The sequence below is a fragment of the Lepisosteus oculatus genome, chromosome 6 (genome assembly GCF_040954835.1).
Source record: "Lepisosteus oculatus isolate fLepOcu1 chromosome 6, fLepOcu1.hap2, whole genome shotgun sequence".
Classification (NCBI taxonomy): domain Eukaryota; kingdom Metazoa; phylum Chordata; class Actinopteri; order Semionotiformes; family Lepisosteidae; genus Lepisosteus; species Lepisosteus oculatus.
This window is the reverse complement of record NC_090701.1, coordinates 28,534,779-28,554,860: the sequence shown is the minus strand read 5'-3', so window position 1 is coordinate 28,554,860 and position 20,082 is coordinate 28,534,779. Positions and strand designations below refer to the sequence as shown.

The following is a 20,082-nucleotide window of genomic DNA, read 5'->3' as shown; positions in this document are numbered from 1 at the left end:
CTTGTTATATGTAACACTTGGTAACTGACTGAATATATACCTTTTGTATTCTGATAACCCTCTCGAAAAGATCTGTTAGGTTTACATGCATATTCTATGTATTAATAAATGTATCCTCGTGTATTAGTACCTGTGTGTGTGCGTTGTTTGAGTTATATCGCATTGTTGGATTCTAAAGCCATCAAAAGAATCAATTATCAATTAATAATTGTCCCAGTAAATGCCCAAACCCTACAGAACTGGTGCCTTCAGAGAGCACACTACAGTACTAACAATGAACATAAACCTGAATCTGATAAAAGTAGCATGCTGTCCATACTACTTTTATGTAGATGGACTGACTTTCCAAACAGTATTACAATCTATGGTTCTAATAAAGCACCTTGGTGCTATATTCTAGGTCAGACTCTTTTAAGAATAGAAAAATGGTTACAATTGAGATTAGGTTATTTGGTCCATCTAGCAATCTAGCCCTTTTAACACAATTGACACAATTTCTCGGTTTGCCTTTTTTATTGCTTCCTCATTTTGTCTAGGAAATGTAAAAATGATGTGTCAAGAAAGATATTTCAGTCTTTTTGCATAAATAGCATATTTTACTTTAGGTCAATATTTCCTGTTTAGTGTTTAGAGTTTGTTTTCACTATCTGAGTGCAAAACCCTCCTGCTGTCTACATTGAATGTAAATTGCCTGGCGTTTGCTCATTCTTGACTTTTAGCTAATCAATTTAATTTAAAAATAAATTTAAAGATAATTGTGTGCTTCTCAAGTATATCCTGTTCTCAGTTATAAATGTCTTTGTCCCTAGCAGTTTCACTTAACTACTACATTGCCAAAGAAGAAAGACCAGCTGAATTCCTTGGGTGGATGTGCAAACTGTCACAGCTGTTTTCGAGGAACAAATCTGAAGCTGGTTTGTGACAGAGACATAGCTTAAGACAGTGGTTCTCAGTTCTGAGAAACTGCTGCAGTCTTCATTGGTAGCTAATGGTGTTAATTGATATGCCACCTTGTGTAGATTTTTCTAGCCAGTCCAGTGATCACATTTCAGGAGACAATGTCAATAATAATAATCACACAGGTACATAGTTAGATCCTCGCTACCAGCTTGCAGTGGTCTCAAGTTGTGAAAACCACTGGAGATGTTTTTAGAAACCAAGCTTAAAAAAGGGAGATGCTATGTGAATTCCTTCTATGCTTGCTGTTGACAACAGACTACCAGTGGTGAAGCTGCCAGCGCAGGGAGGGACCTGTAGGATGTTACCACAACCAGACTGCATAGAGACTCGTGCCAGAAATGCTGGCAGGAAGTCACTCTGTGGGTTTTATGGGAATTGCAGTTCTGAAGAAAATGTAGCCATTTTATACCCAGCCCACCCTGTGACTAATGTTCCGGCAGGCAGCGTAAAGTATTAGCTACTGCCTGGCACGGATAAGTACAGTATTAAGACAGTGTTACACATACATTTATATCTGCCGAGGATAATTTGAACAACTTATTTTTCAAAATTACACAAGAAAATAATGTGCTCCCAATCTTCACTTACTGTAAAACAGAACTGCAGTAGGATGGGTCAGAAATCCAAGTTTGGAGACAGTTAACACAGGACTATCACTTGAATTGATTGATCAATTCAATCGTTTCACCGGAATCATTGATTGATCTCATCTCTGACTCTGAAGCACATGTTTGCTTAGAGACCACTGGCTGGCTTTTGGATCTCAGTGCAAAGCAAATACCAAAGCCTGAGTAACATGGCCTAAAAAATAATCCTTCCATTCACATCAACCTATCCTTGTGAGTTGGACTTTTCAGTGCTAACTTACTGTATATGAAGAACAAATACAGAGCTCTCGAGGTAGATGGTGATTTACATCTTTACCTCCGCTCAACAAATCCCCTAGTATTAGTTTTCTCCACCGCTGTGCAAGTGCAACCGTCTCATTGAGTTAGTATATTTTTTTCCACTATTATTGTATTTCTCATTTCATGTGGCAATATTTTTTTTCCACTGGGGATCACACACTTTTCCACTACTATAAAGGGGGTCGCACTTACAAAAAGGTTAGTACTGTTGTTCTAGGAAGTTAGTCTCTAGATAACTATAAAATGAGAATACCCAGAGAGACAGGATAAGAAGATACACAGCCAGAGCAGGGAGAGATAGAGAATGAAAAGGAGAGAGAGTAGAAGAACAGAAGTAAGAGAGGGAACAGATGGAGAGAGAAGAAGCATGCCAGGTGAAAGGATCTTGTTCTGATCCATCCTACAGAGCAGAATCTAGCTAAGTATTTGAACCTTGTTTAAAAGAGCCTCTCATTCTGTTAGTTTAGGAAACTGACTTAATGGGGAATAGGTTATCTCCTAGTTAATGATGCATTTTTAGAATAGTGAGATACAGTAGATTGACATTCACTGTGGAGCATCCAGGTTTATACAGTAGGAAGAGAGATTTAGCTCTGAATCATGTCCTGTTCTGTTATTTAGGATGCAGGTTTATCTCACTTTTTGGTCTGTTTAGACATTTTGTAGGATTTCTGAGATTTCTGAGGGTAAGCAAACTGTTTTTTTTTTTCTGGGACAGTAAGATCATAGGTCACTGAGATGCCTTGCTTTGTAAAAAGCATTGTTTTATGTTGTACTGTATGTAACATTGTATGTTGTCTATTAAAAAATAATTGATTATTTATTAGATTACTTCTAATTTATTTCTGTTTTACCAGAGTTGTGAGCAGAAAATAAAGAACTCAGGTGCCTCAAACTATACCAACCATTCATGTATATTCTCGGCATATTTGTGAGAGTTACAATTATTTTAATTATTGATTATCTCTATTTTCTTAACCCCTATTTGTAACAATATCTTCTGCGTACCTCACATTACTTTTACTTCAAAGCAGTTTTAACACCAACTGTTTTGTTTTCTTTTAAATCGAGTCATGCTATAAACCAGCATATTTTGAATTTTCTATAATACCTAACACTATAGCTTTCCCTATGAAAATAAAGATTTGGATAGAAATGTTTTGATTCTCTATTACACCTAGAGATCTCCACAGAAAAATATGACTTTTTTAGGAACCCAGAGATCATCTTTAGGTTATTTCTAATAGTGTCAGACAAGTATTGAATGATTTTGCTGTGGTACTCCTGCATCCTTAAATCACGTTGAATATTTAGTGCTGTACTAGGAAAGTGCTTGATACATTTAAAAAAAATCATTTATTGTATGGGTTGTAGATTTATCAAAAGCAAGCTACTGTACATTTACACAGCTGGGGTTTTACTGAAGCACTCTGTGTTCAATACAGTACCTGCTTAAAAGTACAAAAATAGTACCCTACCTGGCATTTGAGCTCACAGTTTTTCAGTTGAAGGCTAGGGAAAAGGAAAAGATCCCTTTTGAGGAGCAGAAATAACAAAACAGTAGTTATTCAGCGCCGGGAAAAGCCTGTGCAACAAGAAGCCGTCACCAGCATTTCTCAACAGAGAGGAATACTCTTATACAGGCTGGTGTGTGGTCATACACAGAGAAGAAAATTGCTTATGTGGTATATTGTAAAATTGTGTTTTACTTTTAAATCTGCTACCACCTCAAGATGGCAACCTGACACTGTTATTTTCCCTGTGGTTAAACTACACCTGCTATTTACTCTTAAAATACCTTACAGAAGCAACTAGAAAATAGACAATGTCTTCCACAAATGCCCAATATGGATTACAGATAATAAAAAAAAGAACACAAAAAATAACCCTTTAATAACTTTTCATAATGCACATTATCGTTTAGAAAATAATTTTGTTATTAATGGAGTTTATAACGGAAGTTTAGGAAGGATGACAATAGCCAAGATCAAACTCTGTTGTCAGTAATTCACAATTACAGCTGTAATTTCCTCACCTAAAAATAGTATGAATATTGTACATGATCCACATCTCTCCCTCACACACATCTCCTTGCATCCTATCTCCACCCCATCTCCACTTCGGCAGCTGCCATCGCTCTGCATTGGAGTCCCAGCCTGCTCCTCCTCCTGCATTCAGGAGGTTAGGCCACAGCTCAGTTAAATTTTGACTAAACACTCCATAATCCTTTTGGGACACTTAATTCTGGTTATTTCTAGTGAATTTTGTTAATGTAGAGATAAATTTAGTCCAGTCCCTAAAACAGGGGTTTCCAACTTTGGTCCTGGAGATCCTCACTAATTTTCATGCCACACCAGCTCTCTTCTATGAATGTCTTTTCTACTCCTGCTCAAAAGATCTTGGATTACTGTACTTACGAAAAGAGCAGTAACATACAGTATACGCACTTAAGATTCTAAACAGGTGCTTAGCAGAAACATTAAAAGTTGTTTAAAAAAGAAATCACCCACATACCACAATAATCACTGAAAAAAGGTATTTTATAATCGGAAAAAGGTCTTTTGTTAGCTTTCATTTTACAACAAACAGATTTTTCATTTTGCAATTTTTGGAAGTTTTCCATTGTAAAATACAGGAACCATTCAAGAATTGCCACTAATTAATACTTCTGTTGCTTAGTGTTTCTGTGAGTACCCAGCATTTTTCAAACATACAGTAATACTGTGTAAACTGTCATACTCCATGAATTTCATGTCATCATTATCTCAACAGATATCTATTGTGTTATTTTGAAATTCAAATTTTTTGCCACATACAGCATATCTTGCATTTTGGGACTAGCATGTTTTCTACTACATAGATTTGTTCAATTTTTCATCATCTTCTGTTCATGAGAGCGTCCTATGACATTGTTAATTTGTCTTAACTGTTCTTCAGTTTGAAACTGTACTCAGGAAGTATTTATTGTTAGTAATGTCATCAAAAGGAGATAGTGTAGATTTAGTTCTTAAACAACTACATAATCTTTCATTTAATACTTTGTGTCAGGCTCTTGTCTTCACAGTTATAATAAAATGAAAATCCATACTGTGGTGGCTACTTCAGAGGTATCCAGCAGGAAAAAGGTGAATTACTGTATGTTTTGTATAAATGTGAATACAAAATATCTGGATTATTAACAAAAATGGATAGTGTAGTATTTTAACACAAAGCACTATCAATCATTGTTCATGATAGCCTGTTCTAAAGATTACAAGGCTTTAAATTTTTATGCCTAGGGGGAGGGTGGTGTCAAATGTGAGTTTCAGCAAGGTTAGCAGTGTTTAAACGTCCTAGCTTGCCATGTTAGACTGCCATGTTAAAGAATAAACAGTTCTTCAGCAGTAACTGCCTTGTTTCTAGAGATCTCGTTTAAACTAGCCTGCATAGGAATAGAACATAGATAAATATGAGAACAATGATACAGGACAGGTCATAGAGAAAGAAAGACAAGAGAGAGGAGGACACAGAAGAGAAGACAAGAGACAATAATAGGGAACATCATCGTTACCCTCCTCTTCCTCCAAAGCTTGTGCTATGCAAGAGATTGTTGTTTAATTAGTAATAATGTTCTTTTTGCCTACTGGATTCTGTGTCAATAATATGAGCATTATTATAAAAGAGCTTACTTCTGATATATATTGCCTATATTGTGTAATATTATATAATGTATTAGTGCAAAACCATTCTCTCTTATTTTAGTGATGCATTTGTAGAATATGGAAATTTGTTCCCATTCAGGATGCAGGTGTTCTGTCTTTGGCCTGTTAAGGTTTTTAGTTGCATATTTGGATTTTAAGGGCAGAATTATGGATTTTCTAGGTATCAGGATTCTGGAATGCACAGATTATACATATGTACAATAGTGTTGCTGTTGTTTGCAGTAGTGGTGTTATTTGTTAATACAGTATATGGGTTGTCTTATCTTGGCCTGATGTATTACTCTAATCATCAGAGCTGCGTCTTTACAGCAACTGGAATATTTGTACAAGTTGTCACATTTTGTAATTTGATTATTAATTAAACTGGATGTTGTTGCATGCTTTTTTTTACTATACAGTTCTTTCTAGTATTAAGCAACTGTTTACCAGATAAAAATGTCCCAAAATGTGACATTACAAGGATACAGTATGAAATAACATAGAGATTGTATAAATAAAAAAGGAAAGACAGAATTAACACATCAGTTGGAAGCCTTGAAGTTTGGAATTACAACATTATTTACATAGCATTTGTTTTCAAAGAGGTTTATTTTCAATAAACATGAAAAAAATGAAAAATCAACAACTTGTAACCCTATCGTTAAACCAATACTGGAGTCTGTCTGTTGTATTTTAGCTGGTATCTGCCTGAATAAGCTGACATTAATGAGAATACTATGTTGAATTCAAAACTCTGTCTTAAAATCAGCTTTCTCCTTGGCAAGATATACAGAAGTTCACAATATTTATTTCCCAGTGGTTTACATTGTAATATGTCTCCTATACAGATGATATTCAACCCTACACACAGTTCTTCAAGCTCATTGCTTATTTATTCTCATATTTTTGGAAGATATTTAGTGCAGCATGCAATTAAAATGTGCACAGTTGTAGTTTTATTAGAGATTTATCATTGTCATTTAAATCACTAACAGCAATTTCTACAGTTTGCATTCTTAAGCATGCCACAGGAATGTAGGTTCCTGCATAATGCTGGCTACAAGTGCCAAGGTCAGTCTCTTGACAAGAGTCTCTTATGTACATGGAAAACAGCAGACGTACGATTCAGCACTGATGCATTTCTAAAACCCTCACTTGTTTCTGAATCTCATTCTTTTAACCGATCAAGTATTTAAGAAGATCTAGTTCTGGCCTTCACTCAGAGTTCAGAGCTTTAAAATAGTGATGAAAGATGCAGAATGGGTACTGTTGATAGGTACTTCTGCTTTTCAGTGGTCATTTAATGAATTCTAATTCATTCCACAGAAAGGGCTAGAGGGAATCTGGTGGTTTTGAGGAAAAACAGTAGTTAGGTTTTACATGTCCCATTTTTTGAAGAATCACTGTGAAGTGGGTGAGTCTTGGTATTTCATGAATCCTTTGATTTATGTAAGTTGAAGTTGAAGTATATTAAGTGGATCAGTGCTCTGGCACAATTTTGGTCAAGTATTGTTCCTTCACCTGTAATCACTTCTGAAGTCACTTCCTTACTGGTGCAGTTTTTTTTTAATAACCTAGACTTTTATGGGTCCATAACCCTTCACCCACATTTAACAAGATGTTATGCTTTTAAATGCTTCATATGCTTTTCTTGATAATCAAGAAGAAAAGAAGTCTGTTTGTTTTCTAAATAGATCTCATCTTGTCTTCATTAAAAAAGAAAATACGTATCCAGACACATCTCTAATGAAATGCAGTTGACAAGATGTGATACTCAAGTTGACTTCTTAAACTGTGTTACAGCAACCACCACCACTACCATCATCACCAGCGTTATCTGCTGCATTTTTATAAGTTAAAATATTTACTATTTTGACGTATCATGTTCAATTGCATGAATGATTCCCAGGATCATTGACATTACCTCAGATTTCTGAAAATCAATAGAATGGATAGAATACCCATACCACTATTGGGAAACTGAGAGTTTTGGATATGAATTCAGTCTGAATTGTACATAGTTACACTACAAAGTATAGAACACAACTCAGAAAGTCTTCTAGCACCACAGCTTGAAGCTACCCACCATCAAGTAAAAAGGGGTTAATCTGTACTTCTGAGATTAAGGTGAAACACACCTAGTCCAGGTTATGTTTGCTGCTATCCTCTCTGTTTAAACATTCCCCAGAAGGCTGGGATGATGCACTAGCATCAGCAGCATATAGCCAATTCATGACCAATGCTACATTGAGGTCATGAATCTGAAGCTGAAATGGCTATGTGTTACTACCACTTCTTTATTATCATTCAAATCATTGTTATAACACATGTTATCACTCACCATTAAATTGGTAGCACATTGATTAGTTATGCCACAATAAAAATAGGGCCTTGATATTTGCCAGTGGAGTTTTCCCAGTGAATTAGAGATTTCCCATGATGTTCCCCATAAATCAAAATACTGGGCAGAAGCTTCAGTCTAGTGCTTAAAGACTTTCTCAAGACTCTATGAGACTCACACTCAAAATACACAGGTTTACACATTATTAGAGGAGTAAAATTATTTTGTAATTTGGTAAGTATCATCTTTGTCTCTGGCAGATGAACCTTAGATGGTATGTGTTGAATTCTTTAGTACACTTCATTCAGACTTCCCTTGTAAACATTCAATTCCAAGGACCCCTGCAATTTTGAAGAAAGAAACCTTTCAATTACAGTTCCCTTAGACAGACAGAAACACACAGATATCTGCATATGGTACACAAACTGGAAAATTAAAGGTCTGTGATTATTAAAACCCCTAATGCTTAACCTTATTTGAGCTAATCATGTCAGTACTTCATGCTACAGTGGTCTTGATGTTTATGTGTACATCATTTGTATTTATCAAACCCAGTGATGTAATCTTATCTTGAGATAAATCTTGTTAAGCCAATTAAATCAGTTAAATTTTCATTTATGTTCTGTTTTACTGGTTCCTTCTTGAAGGGATAAGATACGAATTGTGAACAGTGTTACAGTAAGTTACTACCCATGAAAGCCTATAGCACCCTTTTAGAACTATATGTATCAACAAAATCGTATTACATTCTTCAGTCTTCTGATGAGTTTCAAGTTAGTGAGAACAGGTATTTACAAAAACAGAAATTAATTGCATCTGCTTTGTAATTTTAGTCTGTAATGTTAGTCTGTCAAGTGAATTAAATTTTGATTTGATTAAGTCACTGACAGTGCTGCAAATATTTTTCCTATTATATATTTGTTTCATTCCGAATAGATTATCCTATTTGATTATGTCTGATTGTGTCAGTCTACACATCTTTGAGTGAAGCGTTCAGTAAATAGACCTATGCTGGTCTGCTACATTGTTGCCTCTGCTGTAGCTGCCTGAGTGTGAATCACTGAGCATTAGGAAGACAGGTCTGCTTTTGAAATATCACTCTTATCAATATATTTGCTGATTATTTCCCTAATCGAATTTCAACAAAAAGTTACAAGGTGAACATTTGAACATGAATGTGTACATTAAAATGCACCCCTGGCAAACATACTGTAAATGTTACAGTTTGAATTTTGTTTTTACAATGTCATTTACAAAGGATGAACTGTAAATAGATTTATACCCAAGACAGAAGTAATAAAGTGCTTATTATTCTGAAATTAATCATGGTTCTGGATCAATCTAAGTAGGCCTCTTAAGTGGAAGGGTGAGGTACTCTGTACTTACAGTATGAGTGAGGTACTTTACTCAATTTGCTTGAGTGAATTACACTGCTGCAATGATGTCTCTCAAGGTCTTCATCATAAATGAGATTTTGTTCTCAGCTGATCTACTTTCTTTATAATTAAAAAATAATTGTCTAGGTCTCAAATATCTTTTCCAGAGAAACTGATTAGATTTGTTATTTATACAGTATGTGATATAAGATTCAATTGGTAACTAACCTTTTTCATGTCTATGAAACTCAAACATAGGACTATAAATTTTGTGCTAGTATTAAGACAATCTGCACGGTGGCATTGTTCTTGTCGTATTTGGTATACCTTCCATGGCTGATTTTCATTTGAAATCCAGAAAACTGAACTCTTCCCTGAATGAATTAGAGAAGTACTCCACTAGAATAAGATTAAGGTACCCTCACAAAGCAAAGAGCAAAAATGTTTAGTGCCCTAAGGTAGGAGTGCCCTTAGGTCTGTAATTAATCGTAATTATTAGATTAATTTAGCTGATAAACTTACTGTAAGTAAAAACTCCTTATAGCTAGTCCAGCTAGCTCTATGCTACTCTGTAACTCAGCCTGTTTTTTTAATTGGAAACCCATATCTCTGTGGCAAACCAGTGACCTCACTGCTATATGACTATCCAAAGCTAACGAGGAAAATGAAAGAAAACAAAATGGTATTTCAGGGCATTTGTCATGCTAAAACACACAGACATTGGGCCCTGCAAAAATCCAGCAGGCACCAAAGAACTATAAGACTGAATAGGAATACAACCCTGACTCTGATATTGCTGTTTGATTCCTTGGATTGCTGAGGTAAAAGGGGCACCTCAATGAGTAAAACCATCAAGTTCATAAGCCAGAGACAAGGCAAACTAGATGTGTACACACCTTTGGACTAAAACTGATATATACATCAAATAACTTATTCTTCTCTTACTATTATTTGCATATTTGTATAAGACTCCATTCTCTACAGTCTGTACAAGGTTTGCAACAGGAGTTTGATATGCTAATTAAGAATGCATGGCTATTACCCCAGACCAACAAAAAAAACACAGAGATTCCGGGGGAAATCACAACACAATGACTCTTGAGGCCTTAGCAGTCCTGCCCCCCACAGGCAGGAGCAGTGAAGGTTTGAAGACGGGACGGGACACCACTTCTTGTTAGGCCAGCTAACACGTTTCAGGTTATGTACCAGTCAGGAAGCGCCATGGACGTGTTACAGGAGCCACAGAGATAAAGTGTCTGAAATTTCAGTGCAAAACATAATGGCTATTTTTTTTATTTTTCATAGTTATCCAGTCCTGGCATTGCAGTAAAGGGACGTTTTAACAGAGGTCCATGCCATGCTTACGTTCATCTTGTCAAAGCCAAATAAAATAAAAAAACTAATGATGCTGCCCTTCTCCACAGTACTCTGGTTATAAATCCTTATCTAGTCACTTTCCTAGTGCAGAAGTTTATTGATAAAGTTAAATGTTTACTTCTCCACTGTGTTAATAATGGAGATGGAACTACCAAAACCTCTCCTCCAGTCTTTGAGTCAGTCTTTCCCTCGGCACCTCATTACTTCCTGGAATTTAAGAAAAACTAGGAAGAGCAGTCCAGTCATGAATCTAAACACAACTACAGAATTCTCTGAGCTGGGTTTTCAGCAGCTTAACACTAGTATAGCTTAGTGCCAAAAGGACTGCTAGAAAAAAAAATTAGACTGAGCCTAAGAAATACAGAGCTGTGTCAGCCATAAAACTAGCTTCCTGGGTCAGAACTGTGTCTTTGTGGTGTCCGTGAGTCCTGAGGCTCCTCTGAGTACTGCTCAGGCAGAGAGAGCCTCCGTTTTGGCTCTGTGTCTCTGGTGTTGTCTTTTGTCTCGTTGTGACTCTCTGTACACAGAGCATCCTGACTGACTGTTTCCAGGCACTGTCTCTCTGCTGAGCTGCCTTGTGGAGGATCCGCTGACTTTTGCTCCAGAGCATTCAGTGGAAGATCACAGGATGTGGGTGGAATCTCACTTAACTCCTGTACATCAGTGATCTAGAAGAGGGAAGATGGGAGTTTAGTGTTACAGCTGGAGAGAATGGAGATTACACAACACTCAGGATTAAGTTGTTAAATCTCAAATAGCATGGCAGTACAATACAGTATGTGGAAATATTTCCTTGCACATGGATTCAGCCCCTTGCAATAGAGTACCATTTTGTTGCATTACAGATTATACAGCATATACTAATTTTTAAAAGTGAATAATAGCATAATTTTAATGTGAAAAGCCAAATTGGTAGAGATTTCTCTAAACAGATACTTCCACCGGATATTGACTAGGGGGAGGAGGTTAATACTTACTGTATGAAATCAGCATATTTAAGTTTTTGATTGTCTGTGCCAATATTTATCCCAGTCCACTGGTTACATAAGACTCGGTTTATGGAAATTTGACTTTGCATAAAAAGCTTCTTGTGGGTCCCATAATAACATTTTCAAGTTATGTTTGATACATAAGGAGGAAGTACTATGGTATGTTCCTTCTTTGAATGAATAGTACAGAGTGAGTGCAATATGGCCACAATAAGCATGTATGGTCATCTTAAGCATACATTCCTGGACATAATACTGATACATAATACAGGACTGGAAGGTGACATCTGTGTTTAGGTAAGGTTTTACAACTTTTACAGCAAATATGCATTTTATCCGTAGATCAATGTTAGGTAGCAGCTCCAAACATTCATAGTGAATATAGGCATTTGTTCTCTTATCTTTCATGTTATGGAACTTTTTTAACATCCTGGAAAGTACTGACAGAGTAAACCATAGAGATTATCCAACGACAAAGTGAGTGCTTGAGGTAAAACTGAACATTATTTTCAACATAACTGTATTAAAATAAGGTTACATTCTATACACAGGGGACTTGCTTCTGTGGTCAAGATAACAAGTTACAAACTTGTGCAGCTAAAATAAAATTAGTTAATCCAAGATCAGTGCCTTTCAGGATATAAAGATAACCAAAGTCTATATTAAAATATGTTAGAACTGCCTGGTATTTTGGGATCAAGAAGTAGCAGAAGTAGCTTTGGGAATGATTTGGGATATAGCAATTGTAAATAGGTAAAATGGGCTGAATGAACTTGCATTATTACAAAACATTAATATATTAGTATAGTAAAACTAAAAAGAAAATATATAATATTAGTGTTTTGCAGTGTTTATGCCCACACAGTTTCTGTGTACCTGTGAGAGTGATACCAAGGTCTCTGGCTCCAGGGGCATAACTGGCTGCCCCAGCCTATCAGCAGTACAAGGGTAAAGAGCTGGCTCTGGAGGTGAAGACACTGTGCTGTATGCAGGTGGTACCAACACCATCTGTCTCTGTAGCAGCTGCATAATGGCACCAATGTCTGAGGTCATCCGAGATTCTAACCTGTAAACACAGAAATATTGAAAATCATTTTTAACACTAATTCAGTATGGCATTCAGGCAAATTACTGGAGAACAGAACAGAATGAAATAATTCTGATTTTACCAACAGAATTGGAATGGATCTGCGAGTACACCATTAGGCCTCCACCTTTAAAAATACAGTATAGTCTTTCCATAGCTTTGCCCCTCTTGGATGTACCCTTACAAAGTACAAGCAAAGTCCTAAGTTTCTATTGCCTTCATGCTGGTTTTCCAGGGCTTGTCTAAACACCCTTGAGTTACAACCCATGACACAATTCAGAAACTGACAAACTGGCAAAGGTTTTTTCACTTCAGCCCATTCTCACAGCTGTCCATCTTCAGAAAGTCAACGTTCCAGTGCTTTGAAAATTGATACTGTATATGCTCGTATGGTTGGGTAGCACCTCAGTGGTTTACTTTGATACTTGTAATTCTCATACCCAAAACTTGATAGCAGTGCACATCTGTCATGTCCACTGCAGCCAGAGGGCTCTCCTACTTTGTCAGGGGATATGTATTTCTGGGTCGCTCATTCTCCTTCCCTCAGCATTGACGTCCTGAGACCAGCGAAGTACCAGGTCGCCGCTCCGTCCGCGGCTTGAGGGCATAGGTTTCTATATGGCATTTCCTGAACTACTGAGCCCGGGCTAACCCCCGTCCCGCCGCTACGCATAGGGTCTTTTTCCGCTCTCCTGCCATTCCACGGTTCGTCCATTCCGACATCCATGACACATCCTGTAGGCATGGCCTTGCTTCGTACCTTTATAGCAGTGCATCTGTTGGTGACCCTGAATTAGGCAGCAGAGCCTACTCTGGAGCTTTTGAGCTCTTAAACTGAAATTGTTTGAGCTCAGTTCTCAATAAAACATTGACATTACCAGATAGGCCATATTAAAACATGACTGGTCACATTTTTACTTTTACACCTTTACTTTAATAGCTCTTTTCAATCTTCAGGAGAGAATGCATTGTATGATAGTCCTGCTCATTTAACTCAATTCTCTGGTTTACAGAACTGAAAAGCTTTGAATGTATTGCTCAAATCGCACTTTTAGTAGGTCACTACACTGCATATCCACAGATATTCAGTGTATCAGCTATAAAATCCAGGCAAATGGGCTTTCTAAGTTTCTCCCTCTCTAAAACGTAGCTTCAAGCCAAGTTCTCAAGTCCAAGAAATTCAAATTTACACCACCAAATCACTACACTATTGGTCTGAGCTGTGTAGCTCTCACCTGTTTAGCTGTTTCTGCAGTAGGTCCAGCCTAGACTCCACCTCCAACCTCTGACGCCGTGTGATACTGTGCAGAGGAGCAGAGAGGGGAGGGTGAGAGGGCAAGCTGCAGCGGGGTAGCTCTTGGTACTGCCGCCCACGATTGTCACTCCAGAAACTGAAGATATTGGAAACCCCAGAAAATGCCCCTGAATGCGAAAGAACAGCAGAAGAGAGATTAACTGATATTATTTTACCTGATATATTTTATCTGAATGTAAAAAAATATAGTACAAAGCACTTTCTTTCTTAAACTGGATTATCTCATGCTGAAGTAATGTAAATAGCACACCATTAATAGAGATCCAAGGCTGTATGTAGAAACATTTCAGCAATGCTGTAAAGAGCTTGTCCATACCTGCTTACACTATCTTGTTAGATATGCATCTAATATACTGTATAGTAGCTTTTTATTTAAAATACATTTTATTTTCCATAAATATTTCTTCATTTAATCTGTTAATTCATTTCTTTCCATAACAGAATTTTTGGTGCATCCTGGTAAAGAGCTACGTCTGTAGCCAGTATACAGTAAAAAGATATGCCTTCTTTCATTGTGTACAACCTAATAATAAATAACGTTATTAGATACAGATTTTACAGATGCTGATACAGATGTTAATAAAATCTAACATCTGTATCAGCAGCAAAGCAGCCCCTGCTTGCCCATAAAGTAGATAGGATGGTCCTGTGAAGGAAATATTTTTATTCCACCTAGACTTTAGTGAAATAAATTACTGCTGCAAACAGGGACCCACCGGACAATGCGTTGCAGGTGTTGCCAGTCTTTGGGTCCCCATCCCCCTCTGGTGTGTCTCCAAAGTGCATATGCGTGGCCTGGGCAGCAGACAGCTCCAGAATGGCAGAGGGAGGGGCAGGGACAGTTATCACAGGCTCCTCTCCTTCATCGCCACTGGAGTGAGACGGGGAGGAGACTGAATTTTGCTGCCCCTCCCACTCTGTTTTCCGCACCTCGCTCTGGTTGTTGATTATATGCTTCCTTCCCTTGCGTGAGAGTCTCTGTGACTTCTTGACTTCTCCAGCATCCTCATCATCTGCACAAAGAAACAATTACAGTCTATAACACAACACAGCATCCGCACTTTAAGGTGCAGCTGCACTGGAATGATACCTCCATTTAATTACATTTTTGTCCTGGTGAGAGTTGTGGAAACTCTTCACACCTTTGGGAGGAAACTTCAAATGGGGAATGGAGAACATTCAAACAGAAGCAGCCCCAAACTGAACCCAAGACCAAAAAGTCATGAGGTAGCAGTGCGCTGAGTGCCATACTACTGTACTGCTCACCAGAGGAATATATAAGCATACTCTTTCCAACTCCAATAAGAAAAGTCAGTGTTCAATATATACCCTAAAGAGGAAATCAGTTCATCACAAAGCACAGCCATAAGCACACAGGGAAAATTTAGTGACAAATTGAAAGCCGTTTTTAATAGTGTTATGAATGTGTAAATACTGTATGATACACTTGTTCATTATAAAAAGCATCCTCAGAGAATGGAATACAATTTTATTGTTTTGTTTCCTTATAAGGAAAAAAAATTGGGTGTCACTTGAGAACAGAGACAGATGTTTTAGTACCTTTTTCAGTCCTGCGGCGAAAGGAGAGTTTGCGCCGACGCAGGCGATTGAAGCCGCAGTCTGAATCGTCGCTGCTCGGGGAGCCTGGAATCATGTTAGTCTGGAAGAAGAGAGAGCAAAGGATCAGGCTGAATATCCACCATCCATGAGTCCAGATCCACACATCACAGACATGGTTTTCAGTGGGCAAAACCCTGAAGGACCTTCTCTTACTGTAAATATAGAGAAGTCCCCACTAATTATGACAGCTTTGTAAAGATGTGGTGCTTTCTTGGAAAGTTGGTGCAAACATAAATATATAATAACCCACACATATGTGCAGTCATGTATTTCATCAGCTTCACAACAACTTATGTACCTTTAGCCTTCAGGCTTTTTTGTTTAAGGAAAAATATTCTAAACATCCTTCTCTGACTGGAGACTATTTTAATTGGTTTTGTAAGTGACGAGTAGTGACCACAGGCCCACAAATTATAGGCTCTTCTGCCCTTTAACTTGCTGGAGGATCTGTGATGGATAGGTATTGTGTTTGGTCCAAATTTATATTATAGTATATATATTATGCAAGTTGAGCTATTCATTTCAAAGTTCATCTGAGGGCTTAATTTTGACAGTCATCTGAACATATTGTCAAACCGAGTGTAAGGTGCTGCAACACACATGTAAACTCACATCACGAAGGTTGAAGGTTATCTCAAGGCTGCTCCAGAAGTGGTCAGAGAATTCTGGGTACATGTCCAGCACTTCCAGTACATCCTCACGGTGGATCTTGTGTAGGTCACAGTAAGTCAATGCACGGACATCTGCATTTGACTTGCCAGGTCTGGCATACAGGTTGATGGGTTCCCCGAAGATATCATTCTTACCTGGTCCAAAGTATAGACAGAAATGTATGGTAAGCAAAATAGATTTTTTTAAAAAATTCTAATATTAGGATAAGAGTCACAAATTTAAATCTGTTGATTACAATTGTGAAGCAAAAGTTAAATATTAAGTCACATTTCATTTCATACTTTTCATTGCAGTTATTTTAATACTTCAATGTAAATGTGCCTAATAAATCTGATAATTATCCATGTACAGTAGTTAGACTAACATATTTACTAGGAAAGTTTACATTAAAGTATGCCAGAATATTTAAACTGGAATCAAATGAGCTGGTATAGTAAGTGTAACCCAGGCATCAGGAATTCATTTAATTCAGTGGATTCATTGTTAATAACCAGAATCTATCGGGTATCAGACATTGAAGTGACTTAGACTAAATTAAAAGTAAATTAGCTGCATTTCATTTTTGTGGAACTATTTGCTGTTTTCATTCCAGACAATGTTAGTCACTTTCTCATTTAGCTGGATTTTTATTAGAAAAGAAAGATTATTTCCATCCTACAATTGGTTTAGAGGGCAGGCCTTACCTCACCTCTGGAGGATTATTTAGATTATGAAAACAGTCTTACTTGTCCTTAGAAAAATATATGATCACTTCCAAGTCCATTAGTGTGGTCAATGAGGGGTATATAGTGGGAGAGGATTAAATATAAGATGATGGATCCTGAGAACATTCTCCTATTGTTCATATTAGCCTGTAAAATAGCTAGTCCCTGTGTTTTGTGTTTTTAACACTTGTGGAATAAAACTTTGTCTTGTAAGAAGACTGTTTACTTCTCTCTACCAAGCTGTTTGTCCATAGATGATCAAACAATATGCCCTATTCCTGTGTGGTGTGATAATTTAAATAGTCTCTAGATTGCATATTATTGTGACTTAAATAATTTGAATAAATATGTAAATGAGCAGCCCACTTATTAATATTATTTCCAGCTTTCCATATGTATAAAAATACTTTCAGAGGGGAAATATTATGGAAGGAAGAGGAAAGTTATATGGAACTGTGTATGTTAAATGAAGAAAATATCTTGAAATAAATGTTATAATCTGTGAGCTTTTAAATGAAAGTTTGTGTGAGGCACTATGATGTACAGTAGAGTTTGTTTTCATATTAATTTGCTATGTTGGGTTTTTGATAGTACTCCCAGTGAAGTGTGGAACTCATTCCTACTGTACTTTCTTTTAAAGTGGGAATGAGAAACAGAGAGAATGAGTGTCAAGCTGATTATTGAAAGTCCACAACTATAATGAACATCTGCATGAAGTCCTTCATTTTCAGGCTCTTTGGCAGCATGTTAATACAATTCAAATTATGACAACAATAAAGCCTTTAATTTCCTCAGCTTTATGAGTCAGTGCCAACCATACACATTTGGTTTAACTCCAAGTCTTTATGAGCTCTGGTAGAACACAGTAAAAATGTTATAATACTGATTGTTTTAATACTGATTTTGATTTTTTTGTCATCAACACGCTCTTTCATGAATATTGATTAATTACACAATTAAATAACTGACTTCCAGTTTACCAACACAATGAACATTAGATTAAATGGCTCTTTGCATTGTTTGATAAGCAGAACCTCTGAACATGGGAAAGCACAGTATGTACAGTAATCACCATTGAATTCCTCCCTATCACCCTGCACAAAAGGGTTTGTGGTAGGCCAACTGTAGTAACGATTGCAGTTACTGCACAGCTTAAATACCACTGTAATATTTGTAGTCACACTTAAGGTGAGTTTTATAATTATTATAAGTTAATTAAGTGGTAAAGGGTTATTGCTCAGATCTCATGATACTGCTTATTTAGAGAAAGGTCTGTCTGTAAGTGTAATTTAGATCAGTGTATTAGAACTCACTATCATGTCTTTGGTAAGTGGGAGAAAAACTGGATCACCTGGCAAAATCCCATGGAGAACATGAAAGTTCCAAACAGACAAGTGCCCCAAGATGGAATTATACCCAGGACTGAATTAACACCTGTTTTTAAGTGGAAAACCTTGTTACTTTTTGCACAATTCCAACAGTTCTAGAATTTGCAATGACTGTACAATGCTATGTGTTTGAAGAAAGTTTTTTTTTCACTGGAATTTTTTTACCCATTATTTGGAATGCTCAGATTTAATGGATTATATGGTATGGGAAATGTTAATCCTTTATATATTTTAAAACTTCAGAAGAAGCCATCCAATTCTATATCCAGTGTCTTGCTGTTTTCTCCTTTTGTTGCTTTAATAATAATAGTAATAATAGTAATAATAATAATAATAATAGTAATTGCTTATACTTATAGAGGACTTTTCTGGACACTCCACTCAAAGCGCTTTACATGTAATGGGGACTCCCCTCCACCAATGTGCAGCATCCACCTGGATGATGCGATGGCAGCCAGAACACTCACCACACATCAGCTATCAGTGGGGAGGAGAGCAGAGTAATGAAGCCAATTCATAGAGGGGGATTATTAGGAGACCATGATTGATAAGGGCCAATGGAAAATTTAGCCAGGACGCCAGGGTTACACCCCTACTCTTTCCGAGAAACGTCCTGGAATTTTTAATGACCACAGAGAGTCAGGACCTCGGTTTTACATCTCATCTGAAGGACGGAACCTGTTTACAGTATAGTGTTCCCATCACTATACTGGGGCATTAGGACCCACATGGACTGCAGGGTGAGCGCCCCCTGCTGGCCCCACTAACACCACTTCCAGCAGCAACCTTAGTTTTTCCCAGGAAGTCTCCCATCCAGGTTCTGACCAGGCTCACACCTGCTGAGCTTCAGTGGTTTGTGAGTTCAGTTGTGAGTTGCAGGGTGATATGGCTGCTGGCTTTAAATCTTGCAACAATTAACAACATGGAGCAAGTAATATTTATTCTGTACACAACCTACTCCATATGTTCAAAGGAAAAGTGTGTATTACTCTTGTTAATAAATGGGACATCATAAGAAGCACAACACTGGTTGTGCATAAAAACACAAATTCAACCAAAAAAAGTAAACATGGCACATCCAAGATAAATTAAAATTAAAATTAAAAAATGAAAATAAAATAACCAATATAATACTGTGGCTGCTTTGATAAGTAGAATGCAAGCAGTATACAGAAACACAACCATACTTTAAATTGTCATTTTTATGTATTCCCTTTCGTTGCCCTTGTGGTTGTTTCTAGTAACAGGCACACAATGCAAATCGTTCACTCAAGTACCCATCTAGACACAAATGAGTTGACGTACATGAAATGTTGGACGATTTTTAAAAAGTCTAAACTTCATTGTGCTACAGGTCAAGGCATACGCTATACTCAGGTGTATCAATCTGAAAATTGTTGAGAGAGTCGTTGTGAGATTTGTAGATACTTTTCGGCTGACACTCCAGTATTTTATAGGATGTAAATAGAGAACTGTTTTGAACTGGAATACTGGTTTGCTGGTCACTAAAGTTACTATGTTATGCTATACAGTACTACTATATAATTCTATACTATTCTATGCTACTATATTCTATATGATTATTCTATACTATACTGTAGGAATGTACAGTATAGTATAGGAATGTAGGAATGCTACAAAACTAAGTAACTACTGTAATTAAAA

At 37.0% G+C, this 20,082-nt stretch overlaps 1 protein-coding gene across 3 annotated transcripts in view; it reads right to left on the bottom strand.

The window, feature by feature from the left end:
* Nucleotides 1–6,144: 6,144 nt before the first annotated feature.
* Nucleotides 6,145–20,082, bottom strand: part of kcnh2b (potassium voltage-gated channel, subfamily H (eag-related), member 2b) — a 273,796-nt gene continuing 259,858 nt past the window's right edge. For all 3 annotated transcript variants that reach the window (XM_015354320.2, XM_006634218.3, XM_015354322.2), the window contains 6 exons: nt 16,266–16,459; nt 15,594–15,693; nt 14,750–15,046; nt 13,954–14,140; nt 12,508–12,697; nt 6,145–11,310 (listed from right to left, as the gene is read on the bottom strand). In XM_015354320.2, coding sequence (XP_015209806.1) covers nt 11,026–11,310; nt 12,508–12,697; nt 13,954–14,140; nt 14,750–15,046; nt 15,594–15,693; nt 16,266–16,459 — 1,253 coding nt within the window. In that variant the 3' untranslated portion in view covers nt 6,145–11,025. The remainder of the gene's footprint in view (nt 11,311–12,507; nt 12,698–13,953; nt 14,141–14,749; nt 15,047–15,593; nt 15,694–16,265; nt 16,460–20,082) is intronic.